The sequence below is a fragment of the Hylaeus anthracinus genome, unplaced genomic scaffold, assembly GCF_026225885.1.
Source record: "Hylaeus anthracinus isolate JK02 unplaced genomic scaffold, UHH_iyHylAnth1.0_haploid 12002, whole genome shotgun sequence".
In the NCBI taxonomy this organism is placed as follows: domain Eukaryota; kingdom Metazoa; phylum Arthropoda; class Insecta; order Hymenoptera; family Colletidae; genus Hylaeus; species Hylaeus anthracinus.
The window spans coordinates 14,043,725-14,071,319 of NW_026534349.1; the positions used below are offsets into that span (position 1 = coordinate 14,043,725).

Consider the following 27,595-nt stretch of genomic DNA (forward strand, 5'->3'; position numbering starts at 1 on the left):
AGGCGCAAACGTGCCACTTCCTCGCATATCATGTGCTCCTGATACCAAAATGAAAAATCGGTCTGAATTTCGAAAAGTACGGAAAATTAGCCCCTTGAAACAGGCAACCTGTACTAATACGAAGGGTCTCGCTTGGGATTCTAGGCTCAGATTATTGGGATTCTTCCCATTTTCCTTCGTTGGGCCTAAAATCGCAAACTGCATCGATGGGATCGCCCGGGGCCAAACCGAGATTTTTCCTTGAAGATTAGCAATTTTTGAAGCGGTATAGCTTGAAAACTAATAAAAATCGGGTAAATACATTAAAGCTTAATGCATTCGTCTTGTAAAGTACTATCGCATTGTCTAAAAAAGAATATATAGTTCCATTTGAAAAACGAAACTTGACCATAATATCTCGTTAAATAACAAAGTTAACAAAAATTCCTTCTCGCTGAAACATGAGACCCATTTTACCATGCAATTTCCATATTTGAAATGTTGCATTCGACCGATAGTTTTGGAGTTAGAGCTCTGTATCACTTAGACTGGGACACCCTGTATGTTAGACAGACTACATTTTCATAAAACTTAATTTCTTTATTATTAAATTCTACCAATATTTATTTTTCTTTCTCTTTATCGACAATTTTAATTTTCGGTTCTGTTTTATAATTAAAATTTTTTTCATAGCGGGATAAAAATAGATAAACATGTATCTTCATTATTTATTTAATTTTTTGACTTTAATAACAACAAATCAATCATCAATGTGATGGATGGGTCTGCAAATCACTGCACATTTTCTCAAATCGTGGAATAAAATTGGAGGCTGCCTCCAAAAACCCTCATTTCCTTTTTCACGTTGATTTTTTATCTATACTTATATAAGCCGTTTATCATGAAAATGGGGCAAGTCCATTATTTTCTGTTTCGAGATATTTACAGTTTTGTATTTGGAATGCAATGCAATTCTTATCGAGAAGAAATTTTGTTTTATGAAAATTATATTGATTTTAGAAAGACGGATCTCTAAATTGAATGAAAATATAAAGACAATACCAGAATAAAAGTTTATCCATCATTAATTCCATTTTTTCATTATGTAGACTTACCCTTTTTTCATAATAAACAGCTCATATGAAGCTTTAATATTTACTATATCTCGGCGTGCTCGGTGAACAGACATAAAAAAAAAATACGTGTCGAATTGAGTAACCTTCTCCTTTTTCGAAGTCGATTAAAAATATTAATTATTGCTAATGCAAATGATAGTATTTAAATTCTCATTCTAGAATTCCTAAGCATATATCTTATCACCATATTTCTTTGGTATCAAGAGACATAAATCCCTTTAGTACCAGAAAACCGAAGAAAGAAAATCTTCATCGGTATATCTATTCTAGAAGCTATAACTAAAAGTGAAAATCGTTTGACTCCTATATATCGCACTCGGTTGGAGAAATCGTAGACCATAGTCCGAACTTGCTGGTTCTGTTTTTGAAGACGGGTGGTATCTCGCGAATGCGATTGAAAAAACATTGGAACTTCGGTGTGGCAAAACGCCACGCAGTATTAATATAAATTTATTGTTCCATTAAACCTATGATTTGCGACGATCGTTGGAACGGGACGCCCCGAACTTAATGGACTTCCACGACGGTAGTATCGCCTCGGTACGGCACGAGATCCTCGATGATCCTCGAGAAAGCAGCGTGCTCTCCTCCTGCTGGCGAACAACGCAGGGAAGGTCAACGCTGGCCTTGACTGCGCAGCGACCAGAGAGGAGGGGATTCGAGACCTTGCGCGTCCCACACGAGACCATCGACTACATGGATTCGCTCGCAGAAAATTTGCAACTAACCGGATGCCCCTTCGGTCGACATCGGTGCCAGATACTCTGTCGAAGATCCCTCACCGCGCATTCTATCGGATTCTATAGGGTGTTTATCGTAATGGCCGTTATCAGGCATTGTCGACAACTTTGGGGAAAAAAGGTTTGACGCAAAAGTTAATTAGCATTCGGTTGGCTAGAAATTTTAGTGTAAAAAGTGTTCAAATATTTTGTCTAGAAACAGTTGAGGTCACCTTGATAGATTCGAACCCTTGAAACTCTAATATCTTCTTTTAAATAAAATTATTAAAATTCTGTTTTACATTTTTGTTTACATTCTACGATACATCATACTAACAAATTGCAGCAACTGTTGTAAAATGTTTATCCATTTTCATTACAAGGTAAATTGTCAAAGTCTGAATTGTCAGGTACCTTTATTCATACAGAATAGATCCATATACCACTAAAGTGTTTTTAATTTAGACTTTTTATGTAGAGCTTATAGAAATGGAGTCATTTTCTCATTTCATCATTAACATTAACGTTTCTTGCTGCTAGAAAAAAAATTGCAGGTATTTATAATTATTTATAAATTGAACGAATAAATGTTTATAATTAATAAATTATATGAAATATATATTATATATATATATATATACTCATGATTTTTTATTTGATAATTTTAGAAGGCTTGCGGTACGTCGTAGACGTCTCATTTACACGATATTTATTATTGGAATAAAAAGACGATAATTTTGATCGGTATTTAAATTCTGAATATAAAACAATGAAAAAAAGCGATCCAGTTTCATTTTTTGCATTAAAAATTTATACATAAAAAAAAATATCCGCCTATAAATTCATCGTTATGCTTCAATCCAAGACAAGTGTATTTATCGTGTTACAATCTTAACTACAAAAATGGAGTACAGTGACGTGTTTTAATATCAGATTGCATATAGATTTTTCAATTAAAATTTAATCTCAACGACAGTTCTCCCAGGTTAAACATCTTTAATGTTTAAAAATTAAATAAACGTTACTAATTTTCGTAAAATTCGGTGATTAGATCTAACAAATTCTTTCTGGCGAATACCGAGATTCTACGTCAAGGACGTAACAATATCGGGCTTAAGGGATATCCGGTTCACGATTCCTTCGTACTCGGTTGGTGGTCTGTTGCTTCACCTGAGATATACTGTGTTCACAATAGGCTCGTATCAGATCCTCCTCCGTCGTGGCATAGTATAGGAGGAAGGAAGCACTGGTCCAGTGCTTTGTATTGTCGGAAGAGATAGCAGCTCCCCTCGAGGATCAAAGTATCATGACACCGTTCCGTATAAATCTCGAAGGTTCATCCTATTTTGTTATTTTGTTCATATCCCCCTGGGAACTTAGATTCCTCGTACAATTTATAAAAATACTCTGGATTGGAAATATTTTTTATCTTCAGAGTTAAATTTTATTCATGTCTTTGTTCCATCTTTTCTCTCCCATCTTTAAGCTAGAGTAATAAACAATTTTATAAACAGTCAGATGCTATTTGCCATCATTTAATTTAATTTGAACTCACTGGCTAATCTTCATTAGTCCTTTGTCGACTATATTTTCAACTCTTACATATATTTCATTGGACGTTGTTCTTTTTATATATACGTGTACTTTTTTTATGGTTTCTCATTTTTATATTTGTAGGTATATATTAAATTAAAGGCGAAGTCGTTTATTAAATAAATGAGCTATGTTTGATTGAATTGCATGTTATAATATCTGTTTCGAATGTGGCAAAAACAAAATATATATTTCTACTTTCAAAGTTAATAATTAACAGAAACATTTTAAAATAAATAAAAGTAATACTTTCCCTGTCAAAACATTTCACATTGCTTCCTCTGTATACATATACAACAAACTCTTTACAATGTAGATTAATGAAGTTTGCATATTCTACAGAAAATGTGCATTTAATTTTAAATTTAATTCACAGCAACGAAAATTGAATTAACGAAATAAATGAGTAATATTTAAAGTTATCACATGTATACATTTTTGTAGGGAAAGAATGCTTTTCATTTTTAGAATCAAAATCACATTTGTTTTAAGGAGGTATTCTAGTCTAGAACTATCAAAACATCGATTTTTTTTAGTGCATTTACACAAAGTGTAGATCTTTAAAAATATATCTGCCAAAGGCTTTTGATGAATTCGGAAAATTAACGAAGTTAGGTGTAACTCTAATTCATTTGGACACTGCATTTGAAATTTCTTTGTATATTTTACTACAATTTCTTCGTTGGTTAATGTGTAAAATGTGCAAACGTGACATTCATATTTAACAAGCAAGTAAGTGAGGATTGGGTTCTAATTGCAATCGTAAGTATAATACGTATTTAATATGAAAAACTTTAAACCCGATTTCCTCGTAACCATATTTTTGTATAGCCGTTATAGCTCGAGACCAAATGACTTCAAATTTGGAGTGAATCTTCAACATGTGTGCCTTTATCGCCTGAAACACGGTTTTCAAAATCTGATTATTCTAAATATTTTTTTTTATACGCTAAGGACAACAAAAATACAAAAGATCGATATTTAAACATTAAAAAGCTGCCATTTTTTGAATTTTCAGTATTTTATAATTATTCCGATTCGGGCTAAAACGACGCTGATATTAATTAAGATGTTTCTTGATTTTTTTCATTTCAGATAAGCAGAACGGACATAATCGTGACGACCACGGACGTACTTTTTTCAAGAGGGGCTGCACAAGCTCACTTGTACTACGTTTAATTTTGAATATTTTTATCTACAAAAAATTGTGTATGTAATTAAAATGTAAATAAATATCTGTGCGAAATCCTTTATAAAAATTCGATATAGATTTAAAAAAAAATCCTCGAAAGGAACTAGAAATTTACGATCTAGACTAGAATATCTTCTTAAAGATCTATCAAATTAACACTAAACCGGTTACCAAACTTTTGTATACAGCTCTTATACGCAATATATGTATAAATGATATACAATTGTTTCATGCGTTGTTCAATTTAGTACCACGTGAAATATTTTTTCAGTTGAAAAAAACATTCGGTTGAAAAAAAATGTTTTTAAGACTAGACGTTTGTTCGATACCAGTAAAAATAGGTACAAATGAAACCTCGGTAGGTTTAGTGTTAATGAAATAAAAATTCTTAGAGTGAAGTTCTTGGATTGGGAATACGCTGCATACATGATTCAAACTAAATCCCGATCCCCGCATCGGTTGTTTAATTAAAGCAATTTCATGGCTGTTACAAAGTTAGTAGAGATCTTGATTTACAATTCTGTTGCTCCACATGCTTCACAACCACGTTTAAGATAAGGACTTTCTTGGCGACACCTTCTCTCTGCCTTGCACGTTCTCCGGTACTTCTGAGCCTTTCCCATGGCGGCTATTCGACGTCTACTCATGGGATTATCTCCAACCGAGATTTACGGCACAGAGATTCATGGCTGTATGATAAAACTTCGGACAGTAATAGTCGTACAATCCTATTTCGTCCTAAGCAGGAGAGAACCGGACGTCTGAGAAACTCGTAGATAAATTTCAACCGTAAGTAATTGAAAGCAAAAACAGTGGCACTTGATGGCACTCGACGTTTATATTTTTAAGTGTACGTTGCGATTGTGGGATCTTGATCATTCGTGTTATGCAATGTCTTATAGATGTGACGTTCGTTAAAATTCAGTTGGGTCAATTTTATCCCGAGTAAGAAATAATGATTGAACTTTACTTCGGGACATTAAAAATTATCAACCTTTTTTTTTTTTACCATTTAGTAGTTTTTGATGCCTGGAATTCATAGATCTAAGTTTTAATGTTAGGGATCCAACGGTTTAAAAGTTGTGCGTATGTAAAGTTGAGCACTTTCACTGTATTTGTCAGGCAATTAAGAGGTTGAATTCGTACTCTAGGGTCTACTCTAATTGGTAGACGATAACGATACTCCAAATTTTTTAGTGAAAGTATATTTATTGTATAAGTGGATAGACAAATGTTGTTTGCAAATGGATGCAGAACAGAGATTAGTACAATTCTTATTCGTAGAACGAAAATTTCGCGATAAGTAAATTAAAATTGAGCTGTTCGATAAAATAAATGATACAAATAAATCGCCTGTTGGTTACATTTGTCATCTATTATTGGAATGAAATTTTGATCATCTCTGATACAATATTACATATTAATCACTGTTAATACGATTCATATTTTAAACATGTCATCGAACAATAATGGGTGAAATATATTAATATAAATATTAACATATAAAATATATCCATATGTAATTATATACATTACATATACATATTATTTATACTAATCTATATAGTTAGTGTTTGGATCAGATTTATATAAACGAATCTTTTGATGATCTTTATTTATCACGTGTTCATTTTTATAAAAAAAAAAAAACACACATAATAACTATGATAATATTCTTCCATAAAGAAAATATATCGAATGCAAAACGAAAATTCTAATGCTAAAAATTGGTGGTGAAATTGTTTTTTAAATACTCAAATCAAGTAAATATGGTCGTTTCAAATAAGAGAAGCAGCCTTCCATGCGAAATTTTATGCAAATTCGAGAGTAGTACATCTAGGAGTTCTCTTAGTATACTCGAAATCGATTCTAAACAGTCTCTCTCAGACACAGCCATAAACACCCATTTTTCGCACCCAACGCACGAAAACCTAACCGCCAGAATAATGGCACTGGGTATGCCTCATGGCATTCCCAGTGTCCTCGTATAATTTACGAGGTAGGATACCGTGAGGGTTTAGTGGATCTTTATCCACAAAAGTCTTTCGAAGACCTCTCTCACGACAAAAAAAGAAAGACTCTAGAATAATATCACATGCGATACCATTTGGTGCACGTCATTACAAAAACTGCTCCATGTGAAGGCTACTGTGTGGCTCAATTTTAAGAATTTCCGTCGTCACTGGAATCGGCGACATTCGCGCTGCCGTTGGGGGTGGTATTGCATCGTTGCTCCTCGAATGATTTCGAAGTGGATCCATGCTATTTTGCTGAAGAGTTCCCATCTCGGCTTCGAACAAGATATTATTTATTTGGTGCTTCACCAAAACTTTGACCCGCGGATCAAATTTCTTCAGTTGGCTGGCAACGTATTGCCCGAAAATACTGTCTTCGCTCTGATCCGTCTTCCTCTCAGCTAGAGTTTTTATTAACATGTACGCCTCGTCGAGCCTCGTGTCCCCCTGAAGGGGCAGCTCCGAGGGCAGTTGTCTTTTTTGCGAAAATCTCCGCCTTTTCGCGAATTGAACAGGAGTTTCTAATGAATGTAGCTCCGCTAATCCAATATTTTCGGGTACATTATTATTTCCCATTATTCCTATCATTTCCGGTCTGTTCGCCTCCGATTCGATCGATGGCGACGGCGAAACGTCACCCTCCGATTCGCTGTCGTGAATACTTGATTGGAGCTTGATATGAAAATTAATAAAATAAATGCGCGGAATTAGATATCAGATCGTTTCAACGCGAAATTAGATACTTTACGCGGTAACATTTTGAATTTTGTTGAAACTTCGACGTGTTATAAGCGAATTGTTGATTTGATGTATTTGTGACGTGTACAAATGAAATTCAAATATTTGCAACGTTTCCTGTCCCAGTGTCTATTTGCTTTATAATATTTAGAAACACGTGACGCTTTTGATATAGACAGTAATAGTATGCAGAAGTTGGTGTTACCTTTTAATGTCTAAAGTAATATAGATCAGTTGATTGGAGCTTGATGTGAAAATTAAGAAAATAAATTGCGTGGAATTACATACTAGATCGTTTCAACGTGAAATTAGATACTTTACGCGGTAACATTTTGAATTTTGTTGAAACTTCGACGTGTTATAAGCGAAATGTGGATTTTATGTATTTGTGACGTGTACGAACACGGTATGCTGAATATATGCAATCATGCAAAATGAAATATTAATACTGTTATAGTGTTGGTTTGTCTCGTTAGTCGTGGTGGTTTCTTATCAAATTTAAATTTTTCGGATGAAATAGAATATTTTAAGTGAAACATTAGAACAATAATTGATAATATTAATGAGAGAAGTATTTAACAGAATATTTAAAATTAAAAGTGAATCTTCAGCTCTTTACGATACTATTCTTTTGTTTTTATTTTTGAAGCCTAGAAATCTATTATATTGTACAGATTCAAAGTTATACGAATTTTCTTTAAAAAGGTGCAACATTTCTACATATAATCTATACATCTATATAAATAAAATTGAAGTGTCTGTCTGTGATTTCGAAATAATGCTTTTTTAAGTTTATTCATATCTCTCAAGAAAACAGAGATGTTACGATCAGAGTTATTGGACCATCCTCTTTATAATATTTTGACGACATAAAGTATTACCGTTTTATAAATAACAGATAAAGAAAAAAGACATTACCGATTAAATACAGGGTGTCCCAAAAATGTTGGAGGTCCTTGAAAGAGGTGGTTCGGGAGGTGATTTGAAACAACTTTTTCCTTTGCAAAAATGTCGGATGGAGCTTCGTTAAGTAGATATTGATAAAAAAAAACCGACCAATCAGAGCGCGCGGATACCGTTGGAGCGGCCGCGGTAGCGAAGACTACGCGCTGAGCGATCGCGTCAATATCCTTCGATGCACGTCGAGTCACTTGTTCGCGTACGAGAGCGGCTACCTAGCGCGTAGCCATCGCTATCGCGGCCGCTCCAACAGTATACGCGCGCTCTGATTGGTCAGTGTTTTCCGTTAATATCTCCTCAACGAAGCCTCGGGCAACAATTTCGCTAAGGAAAAAGTTGTTTCAAATCACCCCCTGAACCACCCTTTTCAAGGACTTCCAACATTTTTGGGACACCCTGTATACTTACATGCGTCATACACGTTGTTTTACTAGGTTTTCTTGGTTTGAACTTATCATGTAAAAATTGCATTGCTTGAAACGCAAACCACTTGGAGTGGTACACCTCGTCTTTTCCTAATCCGTAGCTCGTGCCTTCTCGTTGTCTCTCTCTTCTGTACGATGTGAGCAAACTTTCTATTTTTCGTTTCGACTCGTCCACGCTCACTTTAATTTCCTCCGATAGCTCTTTCCATTCGTCTAATTTCTTTCTTGTCAGTTTAAAACCTTGATTCGTCGGGTCCCATAATATAGGATGCTTCCTGTACGCCTCAATTAATTCTAAAGCTTTTTCGTCGGTCCATTCCATTATAAATATTTTCTCGACGAATCGTCGTTTCCATGCGATGAACGAATAAAATAACTAATAATTAATGTTCAGAGTTCACTGGTTATGAATAAAGAAACCTTTCTGCTTTGGCCACTGTTACACTTGGTTTAGCAGTTACGCACCGACGGCACATGTGCTCGAACATTGGCGTACGCTGGCGGAACTGTTCCTTACGTGTGCCATCGCGATCGAAGGCTTTCCAACGCATGTGACCGATGCCAGAACGACCTCATTTCTCGCGCATGCGCCTCAAATAAGACCTCAGTCACGTGTCCTTAGTGAATAAAACGGGTATTACATGGACCCTAACATGTCATTTAAAAATACAGTTTAAATGTTAATGAATATATGTGAATAAAAGGGGGAAAATTTAAAAATATACCTTGAAACGGAATATTAGTTTGATGTAATTGTAAATAGAATTGCGTTATAATTATTTGTTTAAATTCAAGGAGATACAGTGGGTGTAGAAAGTATTCGTACACCGATCAATTTCCAAAAAAACTATGTGAAATTGTAGTTTATTAAATTATTTTTTATAAACAATGACATTCTACATATTCTCGGAAATCTCTAGAATAGATAGAGTACAAAAAAAAATAGCTATTTATGTAAGTTGCGAAATTAACAAGAAAAAAACAATTAATCGATAGAAATATTGAAGCAATAAGTTAAGAATAAATTCGCACAATTGTTTAATTTTTAAAACTTCGTTAAGAAAAAAAAACATTTACATTAATTTATAATATAATACTTCGTAGGATTTCCTTTTGATTTTATTATTATTGTAACTCTTCTAAGCATTAAATTAACTAAATTATTAGTTATTCGAAGTGGGATCTTTTTCTATTCCTCTATTAGAGCCATTTTGAAAAGTACTTTACTGGGATGTTTTCTAATTCGTACGGAGCAATAAACTAATGTGTTTACGTTACAAACTCTACTGTAAATGGTTCGTCATAAGAATCGTACAAATACTTATTGCTTCTATACATTTACCGACTTTTCGCATTTTTTTGTTAATTTCACAAATTATGTTAACTAGTAAATGTTGTTTGGATTATATCTATCTTAGAGACTTCCGAGAATGTGTAAAATTTTGATTATAGAAAAGAAGTTAAGAAACTACAATCTCACAGAAAAGCTTTTTGGGAAATTGATCGGTATACGAATACATTCTACACCCACTGTATATAGCTCTTCCTGCAATCAATACATAACAAGTTCTGTGCATTGTAAATATAATAAACAGAAAACTAGTGATGCACAATAGTTTATGTTTTATGTAACATTACTAAATTGTGCGCGATTCATTTTGCTCCATTACTGTTACAACATGAATATCTATGAAATTAGATTGTCTATTTATATAAACACGACCACATAAAATAATTGAGCGCAACTCGCGAAAGAAACTTTCGGGACAACCTAATAGATCAGTCAAATCATCTGACATCTTTCTCTTTCAACCTTTACAAAGCTTTACAAGTCTTTAAAACTTTGTCGTCTAAAGAAATAAGTTTTCCAAAATGTATACGTTTATATGATAGATTTTAAAATTTTTTAAAATTTTTTATCGCTATTTTATTAAAAGAACGCAACAATCTTGGCCTTACTCGTCGATTGGAGGGTCCATCAGACTTTGACTCCCACAGAGTTGCTTATGCACGTCGCTGCATTTGGCTGCGCACGCGCAAAAATTGCGACGATTCTGGCATCAGTGGCACAAACACAGTCAAAGAGCCAAAGCAACCGATAGTACGTGTGTCCAATCTTAATATACGTGTGCCCAATCTTAGTGTACGTGGCGTAACGGTGTGCGGCTGGCGGCAACACGATCAAAGGCTTTCCAATGCATGAATTGGCTTTGGGGAGCCTCACTCGACGAGCGGTCACATCAAAGGAAACTCGGTGACGCACATTGGGACGAATACCGAGGATCGCGATAAAAAGTCATCAAGTTAACATTTCGTTGTTTTTCATTATAAAAAGCATGCATCACGAGGTTTTTCGGGTCGCGGAATACGATTTTCATGTTTCGATGTTTATCGAAGTGCGGTCAACAGACTTAGACAAAAGTCTTATCCGCATAAAAATGTCCAATAATTAATGAAAAATGGACAACTGTTTATCCACGGTTAGCTAAATAAGAATTGTAATTTGAATTGTAGTAAATTTAATTGTTTAATGCCGTTTGTATTTGTTACTTATCGTTCGAATAGAAATTCGACTCTATTTCAAAATTAACTTCTCAAAATAAGACGATGATAATTAAATGCACTTGAAAATTTATTTAATGAAACTGTATTTCAAAATTGATATGAATAAAATGATTCTTTTCATTTGTATAATAAAAATAAATTATGTATATAGATACATGATATTACTATCAAGAAGAATTGAAAACAAAGGTAATATTGAAGACATTTTTAGTATCTTATAAAAAGAGAAGAAAATGTTTTTAATTTATTCGATGCAAAGTATTTCTTTTTGTACTCGGTTTTCAATAATTAATTCAAATAATCTACTTCTAACAGTCAAGATAAAAAAGATTAATTAACCTAATTTCGACGTCAACTTCAAGAGTAGGAAACTAACTAAAAAGGAAACTATAATCATTACCGTAAACTATTCCGACAACTGGGACAACAACGTTCTCAGTCTTTTTTTGCGTATTTATTTCCTTGGAAACTAACAGGATATCCGTTCATTCGGCAGTATTTCAGGATGAGAAATGCTTTCTTTTTAAAACTTGGGAATTTCTTGATGGTACTCTTAAAAACTATGAAACTAGAGCTTGTCTGTTTATAATTAGTCTGATGACAAGAATCATGACACTAATTAAAATAACCAGAAATAGAAAGCAGTGAAGTAAACATTATTGTTGTAACACAATATGTCGTGCACTTTTGCGAAACTGCTAGATAAATATAATTTCATGTTACACATTGATAAGATACAATTATTCAAAAAAGTATATTTACTCGTATCATTTGAAGTAATTCATTTTAAACTGTTTTTTAAATAAATTTTCTCGACATGACATAGAATATTAGTTGATTTTCTCTTGAGCCATAATGGATAAAAAAAATCGTGTGAAATGCATTTTTGAGAAAAAGTGGAAAACTTTATGAACACATAAATGCATTTACATATTTACGCAAAGACTCGTTTAAAGTTTCAAGATCGATTAAGAGTTTCAAGAACAACCAAGAGTTTCAAGAACAACCAAGAGTTTCAAGACAACTAAAGACTTCCAAGAACAATAGTAACTTTCAAGATCTTCTTCTGGTATCAAATAATGGTCGAAGCAATTTAAGTGTCATGCCACAGAGGTCTCGATGGAAATATGTCATAAATGAAAAGACGCGCGCAATGATTCTCTCTTATAGCAGACTCATATATAAAATAATAAGCAATATAATATCAAATAATTTCGATGATCTTCATATTCTAACATTTCCATGACTGGATTCAGAACTCGAGTATTAAAATGGACGCTTGTCAATTAAGCCATAACAAAGTTCTCCACTAATTGGTTCCCTTAGGATTAATTGTTTAATCGATTAATAAATGTAATCACGAAAAATTATTCGATTAATTATAAGCTATAGACGTGTGTTCTGCACTCATAAATCAATAATCATAGGCTACATGTATACTCAGCAATCATAAATCAACAATCAAAAACTACATGCATACCCGACGATCGTAAATCAATAATTATAAGCTACACGCATACTCTGCAATCATAAATCAGTAATCGCAAGTCTTGTGTATACTTTGTAGTCGTAATCTGTAATTATTCGATGAAACCTTACTAGAGTATTACAGCGTTTTAAAATATTAAATTTTCAAGTTTTCAAAAGTTAAAACAAACTGTCTTCGTAGAGATATTATTGCATAACAACATAATATCTATTATTTTTAGTTTAAAATAACACTGCCTTCTCATCCTTCGTCAAACATCTCAAATCAAACTTCAGCAGCAAAAACTCCAAAATCCTTCGATTTAGACGTGACCGTTTACGAGGTCTTTAGAATTTCGCGTAATTCCGATACTCGGCAGCCGGCTATGCCGTAAACTCGGAAAAACCCACGATTGATTAATCGATGTTTATTCAAGCGATAAACCACTTTCGCGTGGTTATTACACTTAACAACTTCTTGACACTTTATTTACCGGGAGCCTATTTATAAAAAAACACGCTTTTTAATTCCAGTATTTAGCTTTTTGAATTTATTTACTGTGTTGATGGTTGTCTACTTACAATGTTCAGTTTTTGGAAACAGACTTGGCTTTCAATGTACCTAGTAATAGTATGAAGGAATTATTGTCAGCCTAGATTGGCATATACTACTGTAGGAAATTCTTTTTTGAATTAACGACAGTTTGTAAATAGCTCGGTAGATAAAGTGTTAATTACACTTCTTACTTAAACTATGTTTACATCCTTCTTAAGGGGGTATCCTGAATTAGGAGGTCTAAAAAAAGTGGTTTTTCGTGAATTTATTTAGGATGGAAAAAAATAATTAATTCTATCCAACTTTTTATCCTATTTTCATACATATTTGAGTAGTCTGTACAAATTTTTTCAACAAGAAATATTCAAATTGAGTCTACTGTGACGCACATTTGTAAAGCACCTCATAATTGAAACCTCCTATCGGCGGGAAAGATGCAGGTCGTAATTTTCGTTTGACACAAAAAAGCCAAAAGAAATTTTCATTTTCATACACTTCTCTTCTATGTGAACTAAGAAAATTCATACAAAAAAAACTTTCAAACAATTTTTTCATCAAGTTAAAGTAATTTTTTCCACACAAAGAACTCGTTCTTTTTTTCAAACTTGCAGTAATTTCACATTTCACAATTTTTGCGTATTTTTCTTACTTCACATAGAAGAAAAATATATGAAAATGAAAATTTCTTTTGGCTTTTTTGTGTCAAACGAAAATTACGACCTGCATCTTTCCCGCCGATAAGAGGTTTCAATTATGGGGTGCTTTACAAATGTGCGTCACAGTCGACTCAATTTGAATATTTCTTGTTGAAAAAATTTCTACAGACTACTCAAATATGTATGAAAATAGGATAAAAAGTTGGATAGAATTACTTATTTTTTTCCATCTTAAAAAATTCACGAAAAACCGCTTTTTTTTAGACCTCCTAATTCAGGATACCCCCTTAACTGTGGCTGGCCATTTTAACATAATATTTCATAACTTCTCGTCTATTGGGGTCCGCTGGCCTCTCTCTAGCTCGGGTATACCTCGGGGTTGCTAAGCCCGTATACAATCGATACGGAGGAAAAAGGGAAGAATCTCAATATTCTGGGCCTAGAACCACAAGCGAGACCCTCTGTATCGATTCCAAGAACCGCATGGTGCTTACTGCATCAATGGGACCGCCCCGGGCCGAACCGAGATTTATCATTGAAAATTAGCAACCTTTGAAGCGTTATAGCTGGAAAACTAATAAAAATCGGGTAAATACATTAAAGTTTAATGAATTCGGTGTGAAAAGTACTATCGCATGGTATAAACAAAAATATATAGTTCTATTTGAAAAACGAAACTTGACCATCATATATCACGTTAAATAACAAAGTCAACAAAAATTCCTTCGTGCTGAAAGATGAGCCCCATTTTACCATGCAATTTTCATATTTGAAATTTTTCATTCGGCCGATAGTTTTGGAGTTAGAGCTCTGTATCACTTAGGCTGTGACACCCTGTATATCGACATTTCACCAAATAATTTTAGTCTTCCCAACAAATGACGTATACGTCTTAATTATATAATATATCCGATAGCCAATAACAATATTGATGACGGTTGACAATACCATCAACTTGCAATATCAAAATAAATGCCTTGCAAATTGTTTGCAGAAAACAAAAATTTGGTCCATAGAGGGTTGAAACCAAATTAATTTTTATTTATAACCTTTGAGTGACTTCAATCTTACTGAATTCAGTCTCCGCAGTTGCGCACATTATATAGTTGCGCAAACAATACGAAAACCTAACGATGGAACTAATATATCGGTGCTTTCGACCCGACCGTAGGGGAGGAGGGTTGAAATACAATAAAATAACGACTCTAGCGGAATACGACAATAATATATGGACCCAAAAAAAAAAAATCGTTCTGCTTACCTACCGTGTAAATACATGAAATATATCTGTAAAGTTTTATCTGTAAAGAATCATGTCCTTAAGTAGTAAAAATTCCTGAGAATTTTATACATTATCAACGTTCCAGACGACAATGGCCTTTTAAATAATGAGATAATAGAGACGCATCGCGAGTCTAGATCGGATCTAACACTTTCTTCCCCTCTGGCCAGAGAGCAAAAGTGGGAACGGATGGGTGGCGATATCGATACGAGCATTCCACGAATTTCATCCCGTCGCCGTGTAAGTACGGTGGACACGTTGCACTGCAAAAGGACGATAGTCCCCCCGCTTGCACGCAGGAAGCGGAAATTTATTGCGGAATTTGCATGGAGAAGACCCTTATTTCTGAGATAAACGTACCACCCCCTCCCTGTACAACTGCACGATGGGATAGTTGTGCAGAGAGAACAAAGAACTCCGTTCGCATTTATGTTTGCGGCCCTGGAACGTGTTTTGAAGCATCAATGAATTTGGCGAACTGTATCGCCGTCGATAATGTTTCAGTGTGAAGGCTGTCTGATCGATAAATGCTATTTTTGGGAGACCTTTCATTGTTGGTATTTCTCTCAAATTGTCTTCGTTGCCTTTAGTTTATTTTTTAGGAAATAAGCTGGTTGAGCTGAATAATGTTTATTCTTCGTTAACCCTCTATAGGCTTGTGTAAATTTCGAGACACGTGTTAATATATCGACATTTCACCAAGTAAATTTAGTCTTTTTCACAATATGACGTAAATATCTTACAAGGGACAGCACGAATATTGCAGTCGCTTTTGAAACGACATCCTACAGAGGTTGAAGTACGCGTGTAATACTGCAAAACCAATTTGCCTTTTTTCAGAATGGACCTTCGTTTCCAATATATTTTGGTTTAGAGGTTTTTATATTAGTTTGTCCCAAAAGTTTCTTTCGTTTTATTAATAAGTAATACATACGCAATATTTTATGTCCAATGTTACATTATTGAATTGTGCAAGATTCGTTTTGCTCCATTACTGTTACAACATCAACATCTAAGAAATTAGATTGTCTATTTATATAAACACTAACGCACAAAATAACTGAGTGCAAATTACGAAAGAAACTTTTGGGACAACCTAATATGTCTTCTCAAGAGATGTATAATAAAATCATTTAGCAAGGTTCAGCGGGGAGATTGGTAGAGTATCAAATTGTAACACTCCTGTTCGAATCCAAATTAACATCTTTTTCTTTTATTTCAATTTTATGTCATGGAAATATACTTTTTATATATTACGTACTATGTACTGTATATTATATATTATCTTACGGATATTTTGAGGTTGAAATTAATTTTTAACGTAACACATCATTCTAATCATCTGTTTCACCATGGTGTTTTTATATTTTTGTGCTTTAAAAATATTTTTCTGTGCGAATTCTTCGTACCAAAAGTTCCGACGCAGAAAATATAAAAACACCATAGTGAAATAGATTATTAGAATGATATGTTACGTTAAAATTAATTTCAACCTTAAAATATGCGGAAGGTAATGTATAATATACAGTATATAGTACATAATATATAAAAAGTATATTTCCATGATACAGAATTGAAATCAAAAAGATGTTAATTTACCATTACTAGAACCATTTGATGCTATTATTAGAGATCTCTTAAGAAGACGTATAAAAACCTTTAAACCAAAATATCTTGGAAACAAAGGCCCATTCTGAAAGAAACCAAAATGGTTTTGCAGTATTACATGTGTACTACAACCTCGATAGGGTGTCGTTCCAAAAGCGACTGCAACATCCGTGCCTTCCCCGTTAGTTATACAAATGTATCCGATAACCAATAACAATATTGAAGACGTTTGACAGCATCATCATCCTGAAAGAGAGGGTTAAAGCAAAACTTTGGTCACTTTTCATATTTTATACATGTAGGCTTACGTAATTAATTTGTGTTCTCATGTAACATTCTATGCTTCACATAGATAGCATCTATTCCGTTTGTCTTGTTTTATGTGTGCACCTAAAAACCTGATAAAAAAAAACAACCATGAAACGATAAAATGACGTTACTCGAATGTGTCGTTTCAATTTACCAGAAAAGAATATTTTTCATGAATCCCCAGAAGAATCGAAATGTTTCTATTTAAGTGTTATTCATGAGCTGTGTTGTTTCTCTAATTATTGGCTCTGAAAATATTTTCTCCAACGGGCAACATTCGAAGGGTAACGTTTTCGATACGTTAAGGGAACGAAACCTTGCCTTAGGTGCTGCTGTTCAGACAGTAAAAGGGCACTGACTCCTGGATCCGCAATCTTACCGACCTGATCTGTCTGAGCCTTTGGACCCAAGGGCGTACCGCAACCGAGATTTTGTCCAAACAAATTTCAAAAGATGATTTCTATAAATTCATCCACCCTTTGATTCTATCAATGATGATGCGTTACCAGATTAGTACTTAGTGTAATTTAGTTGAAGCTTACTAATTTTCTTTTTCTGCAGGTAATGGTTATTGAAATCGACAAAATAATCTTCCAGATAGAGCAATGTGCTCATATTTAAAGCATAAATGAAAAACAAAATAGATGGCTTTATTCATAAGATAACAAATATATAAAACTATGTACGTAGTTTTAATTTTGGTTTATAAAGGTACGATTTTTCTTTTCACTTGTGTTTTTGTTTTTAATTTATTTCGGCACGGTACCTTGAAAATTGTAATCGAATTATACAGCATACTACTACAAAAACTACGATCTATCACTATTCTACGGATTTTATGCATTTAGGTTATATGGTATATGCAAACAAGAGGTAAACAGAATGTATTCAATTGAAACATTGCAATAATAATATTATTTAATTTTTAATGAATGTACATTTGTAATGAGTATGCATTTTGCATACGTTTAGAATATATATTTCATATCTGCATATGCAATAAACGCACGAAATCCGCAGCCTGTTTATTACTAAATATTAAATATGAAACGTGCTTAACAATATTTTACTCGAAAATGCACAACGATGTGCACCAGCTCTTATTAATGCGAAGGGTGTATATATACCCCCTCAATGACGGGCTCAGAGAAATGTTTATATCTGTTAAATAAATGGGCTCAGAGAAATGTTTATATCTGTTAAATAATTTAAAAAAAAATATCACATTATAGGGGATGATGAGACGAAACTTTTTTATATTTACAGTTTATTCATAGGATGCTTTGTTTCGAAAATACAAATTGGAAAGTTAGAAGTTCGTTGCAAACATTGAATTTCGAGAAAAAGGTCTTCTAAGTTTTCAATTTTTATCTCCGAAACTAAACATCGTGTGTATAAACTGTACATATAAATAAGTTTTGTTTTCTCATTCTCTATAAGGTGATATTTTTTTTTAAATACGATTGTTCGACTGTCGTTTTCTTTTTTTAAGAAAACAGCAGCAGGATCAGACCACTACGAGATCTCGGGAAAAAGGACTTTTGTAAAATTGTACATATAAAATAATTTCGTTTTGCCATTCTCCATAAGATGATATTTTTTAAAAATTCTTGCTGTATTTCAATTTTTGAAGACTCGTCACTTGGAAAATCCTTTAAAAACGAGGCGTAGGTGTGCAAAAACTATTATAGAAAATGAACTGTTTGCGCGAGGCTTTAAAACAGAAGAAATTGATTTCATACGCGTACAGTCCATGGTTTATCGTAAAACTCACAACTTCCCTAGCTTTTAACGTAAAATCCTTCGCTCTCTAGGTTTTCTTCGTTGAAACTGAAAGCTCGCGCAGAAAGATCCGAGGGTACGCCCCGTGGAATGCATATAAGCGAAAAAATTTCGTTTCGGCAGCGAGGGATCATCCACTTGGAGAACATTCTTGGCTTCTGGCAAGGATATCGACGTTGATGTAACCTCTCTGTGTCGACGTTCTTCTTCATTATTCATATCGAACCCCCCGTATGTACACAGCACGCTTCTCCCTCTGTCTCGACCTTCTTTTGCTTCTGCTTTTTCCTCTGGGATGGCAAAACACGACTTCGCGGATGCCTACTCGAGCGTAAACATCGGGACGGATTTTTGTAGCGTGCACGGAGAAGTCAAAACCGCTTCAACGAGCCTGACAACGCACATTAATCGCGCTTGGAAAAAGCTCAGGAAATATAGCCACGGACACCGAAGACCGCGATGAGAGATTGTTGAGTCACTGTAAACTTCTTTTGTTAACAAAAACCTATCGGTGGGTTACTCTTTAGAACGATATTACGTTGAATTGTATTTTTATTTTAATGTCTATTGCTATTTCTAGCTCTATTTGAGTTTTATTTATATTTATACTGTCTCTTCGTAATTGTTCGGGACGATATTATATTGTATTGTATTTCTATTTTGATGTCTATTGCTATTTCCAGCTCTACTTGAGTTTTATTTATATTTATAGTGTCTCTTCGTAATTGTTCGGGACGATATTATATTGTATTGTATTTTTATTTTGATGTCTATTGCTATTTCCAGCTCTACTTGATTTTTCTATATATTTATAGTGTGTCTTCGTTGCTGCCTCTATTTATGGTGTTGCTTTATCTCTATTTTGATTTCATTTCTATTCATCTCCTTGATTTCATTTCAATTTGATCTCTATGTTTTGTCCAATTCCACTTCTGTTATTTCCATCTATTGTATCTCTACTTATAGTTGGAATACTTACCAATTAAAGAATATCTTTTTGTATACATGGAAGACAAACTATTCCTTCCTTGTTGATATTTTAGAGAATATGAAAATAAAGAAAGATAACTCTAACGTAGAGAATTACAAATTATTTATTATTAAATCTTTCTACACATGTTTCTGGTATTCCACGAGTTCGAAGGATCATCACGGAAGGACCTTTCCTCGTATATATTTTATTCAATGAATTGTAATTCCGGTTGGGGAACTCAATTAAAAAATTCACGTTGAAAAATAGCATGTTCATTAATATTAATATTAGATAATTAGAATTTGATTACAGGAAGCATTTTTGTTAAATTCTACGGAAGGGAATGTTACTTAGTTTTAATTAACAGTTACCGTGACGTAAGTGTACGAATAAATTCGCTGCATACAACGTTGTAATATTTTTACGATATTAATTTATATTCATAACATGTCATGCACGGGATGCTAATGAGCGAATGATATTAACGGTGATACCGTCGTAATGAACATCATTTTTCTTCATTGTAGGTATTTATAGCTCGAAGAAATTTGTCCCGCTAGAATTACACAGAAAACATTAAAAGGAAGAAAAATATATATATGTTAAAATCATATATACCTATGTTTTTTTTTTTTATAAACAAATACTCTTGCTGATTTTAGAATTTATCGTGTAATTTCATTCTTCTGTGGAGTTTAATAAATCGAAACGTTTATGTGGAAATAAACTATGGTTGTATAAGTAATAATAAGCTGCATTATTGTTTTCATATTTACGAGCAATATCTGTTACGTATTTTTCTTCATTATTTTTACGATACCGAAATAATTTTATTAATATAAAGATTTTTTTTATTGTACCAACACTTCTTAATATTTAAAAAAAAATGGAAAGAAAATGTTCCAAATTATTTTTATGATACCGAACTAATATTATTAATATAAAGATTTTTTTTATTATACCAACACTTCTTATTATTTAAAAAGAATGAGAAGCAAGTGTTCCTTTCAGAACCATCAACGTTGCCATTTAATGTTATTACATACTGAAAGTAATTGCAATTTTAACTTCATATCTGCGGAAGAACTGTTTTCTAATAGTCGAATAAGCATTTAAATTATGCTCAGGTCATTTATAGAATTGTTTTTGCAAAGGATGTTCATTATTCCCGAAATCTTGTAAGAATAATAAATGATCATTGGGTGTTCAATATAAAATATTTTTAGTTTTATCTGTTGCATTTTGTTCCCAATTATTTGTTTTCTTTCTTCATCGTCGTCGTTCTCAATTTATCTGGAATCAGTGTAACAAGTATTCGTACAGGAACCATTTATTTCATTGTAAATTGTTTGCTGTACGAATACTTCTTACACTGACTGTATGTATTGACGCTCGAAAACTAGTGTTTTGCGGCCATCAATGTGTAACGAGTCCCCATAAGTATACATTCCATCGATACCATCTCTCGAGAGATAAACGTAATCCAACAAGGTGTAATAACCAATAACGTTACTTGAGATCCTCGCGAGGGAAGCGTAACTGATAATATCGCGTTAAAGTACGCTGTAGCATGGCGATCTGGTAATATGGTAATAATTATTCTGATAATCAGCCGATTGTAACCAATGGTGTGGATATATGCATTATAATTGAGCAATTTTTAATGAAGTTAAATAAATACAATATTCCTTTAAAGCAGACGAGTCAAACTGGCGATTATATGATTTTTTAAATATTTCGTACAGTTGATTTTTCAGAATAGTTTCTGGATCTAAAATTTCATTTCATTAAACCGATTAAAATTTTAGCTTCGTAAGTATTTTTACGATCATGTCTAGCACTGAAAGCAGGGATGGGCGACACCCTAGGCTTCGAATAAATCTGAAGTTTGCCGATATGTTTGTCTCGTTTCCTTCTTTGGAAAATGTTCAAAAGAGGAAACGAGACAAACATATCGGCAAACTTCAGATTAATTCGATGTCTAGAATTTTGCCCATCACTGACCGAAAGTGTTAAGTTATTCCAAAGCATCATCTGCGGACGGCATAAATTATTTCTGAAAAGTATTCCAAAATAGTTGTAATATTCGACTATTGGAATGTTAGATTATATTGTTTCCAATTGCACGAGAACAAAATTTTCGCTTCGTAAGTATTTTCATGAGTTTGTCTAACAGCGAACGTGTTAAAGAAAAGCGTGTAAAAAACAATTTCAGTGGATGCTGCGCCAATGCGTGTCCGTGTGTGGACGTGGAGCAGTTTTAATAGCACCCGCACGGGCACGATCCCAGGGGCCCGAGAGCGAGTTGATGGGACCCAAACGAAACACAGTTCGGCTCATGCATCTGCATATAAATCACTGGCTGGACAGCCTTAAGAAGCCGAGGGCTATTGCGGACCCGCCAATAACCGTGAAACATTGCTTTCGGTTCCTTCCGACGGCGTGGTTAAAAACACCATCCATATAACTTTTTCGCCCTTTTTGCAAACATTTGGTGAAATAAAGCCGGGCTACAGAAAAAGTGATCGCGAACCGAAGGAAGAAACACGTTCACTTGGAAATAACGCGGGCTCCATTTGGATTTTCGGAGCGACGCGTGAACGTTTTATTTATTTAACGGGGTGGCTATGTAAATTTTCACATAACTGTGTAACTTGTTTTAAAATTAGTACTTACTATTACGAAATTAATATGGTCGGTAGTCTTAGCGAGCAAACTATGAGCATTCTTGATTTTTAAAGTTTAGGGAGTTTTAAATTGTTTGAGAGTTATTTAAGATAACAAACAATTTTTAGAGAACATATTTTCGTAGATATATACCTTAAACTATTTTGTTAAAATTGTAGATTCTTAGATGAATTCAACGTACTAATTTGTTCGTACAACTTGGAGTATAAATACATTATTAATAATAACGTAATAATAAGTGTGAAAGTTGAAATAAGTTTTCTCTATAATTGGTACTATTTTTAAAGGTTACTGTTTGAAATGTATAATTATTAATTTAAATATGACATGCAAACGTGTAAGTCCATTTGTAGAAGATAGTAAAAGATAGTTTTGTAATAAATGTAACATTGATCGTACGTTATAAAGGGTGTCACTGTAAATACGACTGTAAATTCTGTCGTAAGGAATTCTAAGCATAGGAGAGTTTCGTTTTCGTTTCGTGCTAAATAATTTCTAGACTGTTTTCATTACCTTCGCCTCCAAGGTCTCCAGTTGCGCCATTCTAGGTTCCAGAAGTTGCTGTTGTGAACCAGGCCCAGTATGTAAAGCAGTCTGAAATGAAAGAAAAATTCGAGTTATTATGTAACTGTATCCACATTCTCGTAAATTTTACTTTTACCCATTTGTATGCTTAGGAAAGCCAGTTCGACGGGAATTTCAAAATCGTACTATTTCATATTCTCTAATTTTTGTTCTGGAAAAAAACGAGACTTCTACTCTAAAAATTACCAGATAAAAAATGCTTATTATATAATATTATTTATATTTAAATAAAAAATATTATAGAAAGATTGACTTGAAGATAATAGAACCTCAGCACTATCAATTCAATAAATAAAAATTTATTTAAAAAATTTAATATCAAGTTGTTTTTAAAGATATTAATTATTTGTAACTGAATTGCATTTCTTAAAGAACATAAATACTATTTAATTGAAATGTTTGTTAGTAATTAAAAAAACGATACCACCAAGACTGATGACATTGTTGCCAAATAATTGTTAGAAAAAATAATCTTTTCACGGTCGTATAAGGGCAACGGTGATATTGTTTCATATCTTTATTACATTTACGTACCCTGTTTTAAAGTCTGCTTAGCTTTATTTTATGAAAGAATGGGACGACATCCCTTTAAAGTCAGATATGGCTAGTGCATTTTATCGTTGTCCACGAGGTTCCTACGAGTTCTTTCGTAATCTTTATGTGTCTGACCGCCTGTAGCCATACCTATCAACTTCCCGGCTCTACGGGCTGAAGTCGCATTCGAACTTAACAAGCATCGCAATCTCCTAGCGGATAGAACACGAATCTCTTTTATACTTTCTTTATCAAAAGTTATAATTCGTCTGAATGAGACGATTATTGCACGTGTGTTCACTTTGCAACAAGTTGGGACTAGTCACAAATGGACTATCGCAATTTCTGTCCACAAAAATTAGACGTAAATTGTAACTTCTAATTAGTAAGGTTTTATTATCAGGAAATATTAATGATATAGGGATAGAATAGACAAACGCTTGATTCTAGTTTCAAATACATTATGAAGTCTCACTGACTCCCCAAAGAGAGCAATTTAGGGGAATTTTTAACGTAAAAACTGTGCAGAGTAAAAAACTCAAATTTGAATATAGAACTATGTACACCCTCGTTCATAAATACGTGGACACTTACTTTCTTCAATGAATAATTAATAGCACCAGAGAACGAGTTGAAGGATCCCAAACGAAACACAGCCTCGACATCAACAACGATTCTTCGTTTAAAACGTATGGTGTTATTTAAAAAAGTCAGATGACCTTTTGCATTTTTACGTAAAAAGCATTTCTTCAAATTTAGAAATATGCGAACGTGTAGCTCATCGAGAACTGATAAACATTTGTCTAAAACATTTTTTAATTGCACTATCAGAAATACCTAAAAAATGGTGGTATATCTTAAGAAGTAGACCCTGTACTTATCCTATGTTAAGTGAATATTTGAAAACTTCATGCCTAAATTATAACAAATTAAAGAAAAAAAAAAAAAAACGACATAGTTCGCTGGAAAGAGTGGATAACAATTTTTCACATCTCTGATTGCATATTCCTGAAAGATGAGCGTCTATTTTTCGACCCGCTCAAGGCGAATGGCGTGTAAGTGCAGGTCGGGGCAAGAAATTGCACGAAAGGTACGATTGTAGGGCTCGTGAGAATTACGATTTCTCGACGTGCTCAGAAATTCTCACGACAATACGCGCATCATCCGTGTGAGACACTTAGAATGTATGCGCAAGTGATCATGGAATGCGCGAGTACATCGACCCTGTTAAAACGTAGAGACTCTGTAACATCGCTAAGAAATCTGCTTGACCTGACGACCTATGTCAACACGGTGATTTGCGTTGAAACAAGTTCCATAGAATTAATGGTACAATAGGAACCGAGCGGACTTTTGACTCCGTTTTCAGAATTGGCTCGTTTCAACCAGGCCAGGCTGCGAACAGTGCTCACATTTTCCTGTACAATACCTTGTTGAAATTTGAGTAGAATGTAGAACAATTACCTTTACAGTGAAGTGAACATATGGAGTTTTGCGATCAAATAATTCATCTGCAGTTTGATCGACATGAGGAAGACAAAATAGAAGTAAATATCAGAATTATCATCGAAGTTGCACGTCTTTAAATAATAATTTAAGAGAATTTTTAAATAACTGTTAGTAGTTTGAAATATACGGGGTAAATTTGTTTAAACAGAAGGTTTAAATTAATAAAAGTATGGTAAATGGAAATAAAATAGGAAGTAAACATTAATGGATCGTGTTAAAAGCACAAATTAAATTATAGATTATGACGTTCTCTATACCTATAAATCAATTGATTTGCTTAAATTGATAAATAACTGAACATAAAACGCTATTATAATATTTCTTTCCAAGGCGTGATATGAAATTAATATCATTTTTTTGAAAGTCGACGGGTAATATTAATTGAATAATGTAGAGAGGTATTTAGCGTGGATAATCATTTGGATTTCGTACATTTAAGATATATGCATGGAAAAAATTTACAAAAAAAAGTTGTAGACTTAGTAAAACATATTTCATAAACTGAAATAATAATATTAATATTTACACACGTTATGAGTCCATGAGACCCATTATTATAATCCAATATTAGACTTGAAATTAATGATATTATTTATAATATTATTCTTCATAGCAATGTATTAAACAATTTAAAAATAAATTATTTAATGCAATAATAAATTCATACCATGACTTAACCATTTGCCCACGAGGGGCAAGTCAGAGGAGACAATCTTTGTTTATTCATTTTTTATAAATACGTTCCTAAGCTGTAAACTGGTACACTTTGAAGTAGTAGTACGATACCTTATTTCCACGACTCTCCAATCACTGTAAAAAAAGAGTTTAGTCGTCGAAATTTTTAGCTGTCTGTAATGAAACTGAGTGCAAAGGGTTAAACTATTACATAACAGGGTGGTCATTTTTGGTAGAAAGTATCATTATTGCTACATTACCAATCGTAGTCATTATGATGCAGATACAAGGTTGACCTGTTTCTGTTATTCCCCAGCAATGATTACTATCCGATACATCGTCGAAATATTCCCACAAACCCGACTAATGAATTTCGGCTCGCGCAGAATCCGCTCAATCCATCTAAATTACAGAACTATGAAATCAATTTCACGCCACCATGAAACGACTTCTGCTCAAGCAAGTATATCACCGATTTACGTCGGCCGTTCACTTGAAAGCAACCACTCACCGATTCACAGATAATCCAGCTACATCTCGTCGTAATTACATACGTCGTTCACGAACCATAATTGACTTGTCATTCAATCTAACGTAGACACGATACACGCTTGATGAAGTTTTAAACCTTAAGTACAATATCGTTCAAAAGTGTGGGATCACTTGTAATGTTCACGGATCGCGAGAGAAAAGAAAGTAGAAGGTAGTAATCGCGTAGTCTATTGTTTCGTTTTCTTTGGTAAGTTCATTAGGGAATTCTTCCATTGTATGACTGTGTCTACCATTTATGCCTGGAAGGAATTGATTGCAAATTATTTAAGTCTACTTTAACCGTCAGAATGCTTCGTTTCCTTAGCGAATATTTCATTTGTCAGAAAGTTTGCGTTTAGAACTTTTTTCTGGAATATTCAAGTCGTACGATGCGATGCGTTTGGAATTAAAGTAATACCTAATATAGAGATACAGATGACTTAAAATTAGCGAGTTCAGGACAATGTGACTTTTCAAAAGAGCTTTTCAAAAGAGTAATTTTAAAGACTATTACTTGAGAGACTCAATTTTCTTATTTCTTGCATTACATTTCTTCGCTTTACAAATTGCCTTTGACATGAATCAGTGTAACGGCCTTATGATATAGTAGTATACTGAAGCTTTTTGTATGAGAATTACAACATTTACTACAATAACGAAGCATTTTTGTTAATCATTCGAGAATTTCGAAAAGTAAGCAATAAAAGGACTGTAATAAGAGACAATAATAATAATAATAATATGAAGATTATATATATGACAAGTTAAAGTCTAGTATAACATCTGTTCTCGCACAAATCTAATGATTTTACAATCTTTTTTAATCTGGAGTTTACAATCCTCAAATACTTAATTTTTATTTATATGTTAATTCATACTTTTTTATATTATATTTTATATTAATGTTTTAACGAATTTAATGGAAATTCTGTACTATTCACACATTTCAAAAATTACGCAATTCAAGGACTCGAATCAAATGAAAACCGTCAGAATGCTTCGTATCCTTAGAGTATATTTAATTGTATTTAGAATCAAAGTAATACCTACTATAGAGATAGAAATGACTTAAAATTATGGAAGTTCAGGACAATATAATTACTACTCGAGAGACTCAA

At 33.4% G+C, this 27,595-nt stretch overlaps 2 protein-coding genes across 7 annotated transcripts in view; both read right to left on the bottom strand.

Annotated features, from left to right (window-relative positions):
* The window catches only part of LOC128891685 (uncharacterized), a 77,905-nt gene that overhangs the window by 16,594 nt on the left and 33,716 nt on the right, over positions 1-27,595 (bottom strand). For all 6 annotated transcript variants that reach the window (XM_054151377.1, XM_054151379.1, XM_054151381.1 and 3 more), the window contains one exon: positions 23,157-23,237. In XM_054151377.1, coding sequence (XP_054007352.1) covers positions 23,157-23,237 — 81 coding nt within the window. The remainder of the gene's footprint in view (positions 1-23,156; positions 23,238-27,595) is intronic.
* LOC128891705 (transcription factor Adf-1-like) lies at positions 5,496-9,391 on the bottom strand. The gene is made up of 2 exons (XM_054151431.1): positions 8,741-9,391; positions 5,496-7,306 (listed from the first exon to the last, which is right to left on the bottom strand). The coding sequence occupies exons 1-2, from the start codon at positions 9,077-9,079 to the stop codon at positions 6,740-6,742; spliced, it is 906 nt and encodes a 301-aa protein (XP_054007406.1). The 5' UTR covers positions 9,080-9,391; the 3' UTR covers positions 5,496-6,739.

Coding starts and splice junctions, on each gene's coding strand:
- LOC128891705 (XM_054151431.1), bottom strand. CDS start 9,079: ATGGAATGGACCGACGAAAAAGCTTTAGAATTAATTGAGGCGTACAGG. Junction 7,307..8,740: donor AAACAACGTGTATGACGCAT/GTAAGTATACAG, acceptor TTTCATATCAAG/CTCCAATCAAGTATTCACGA.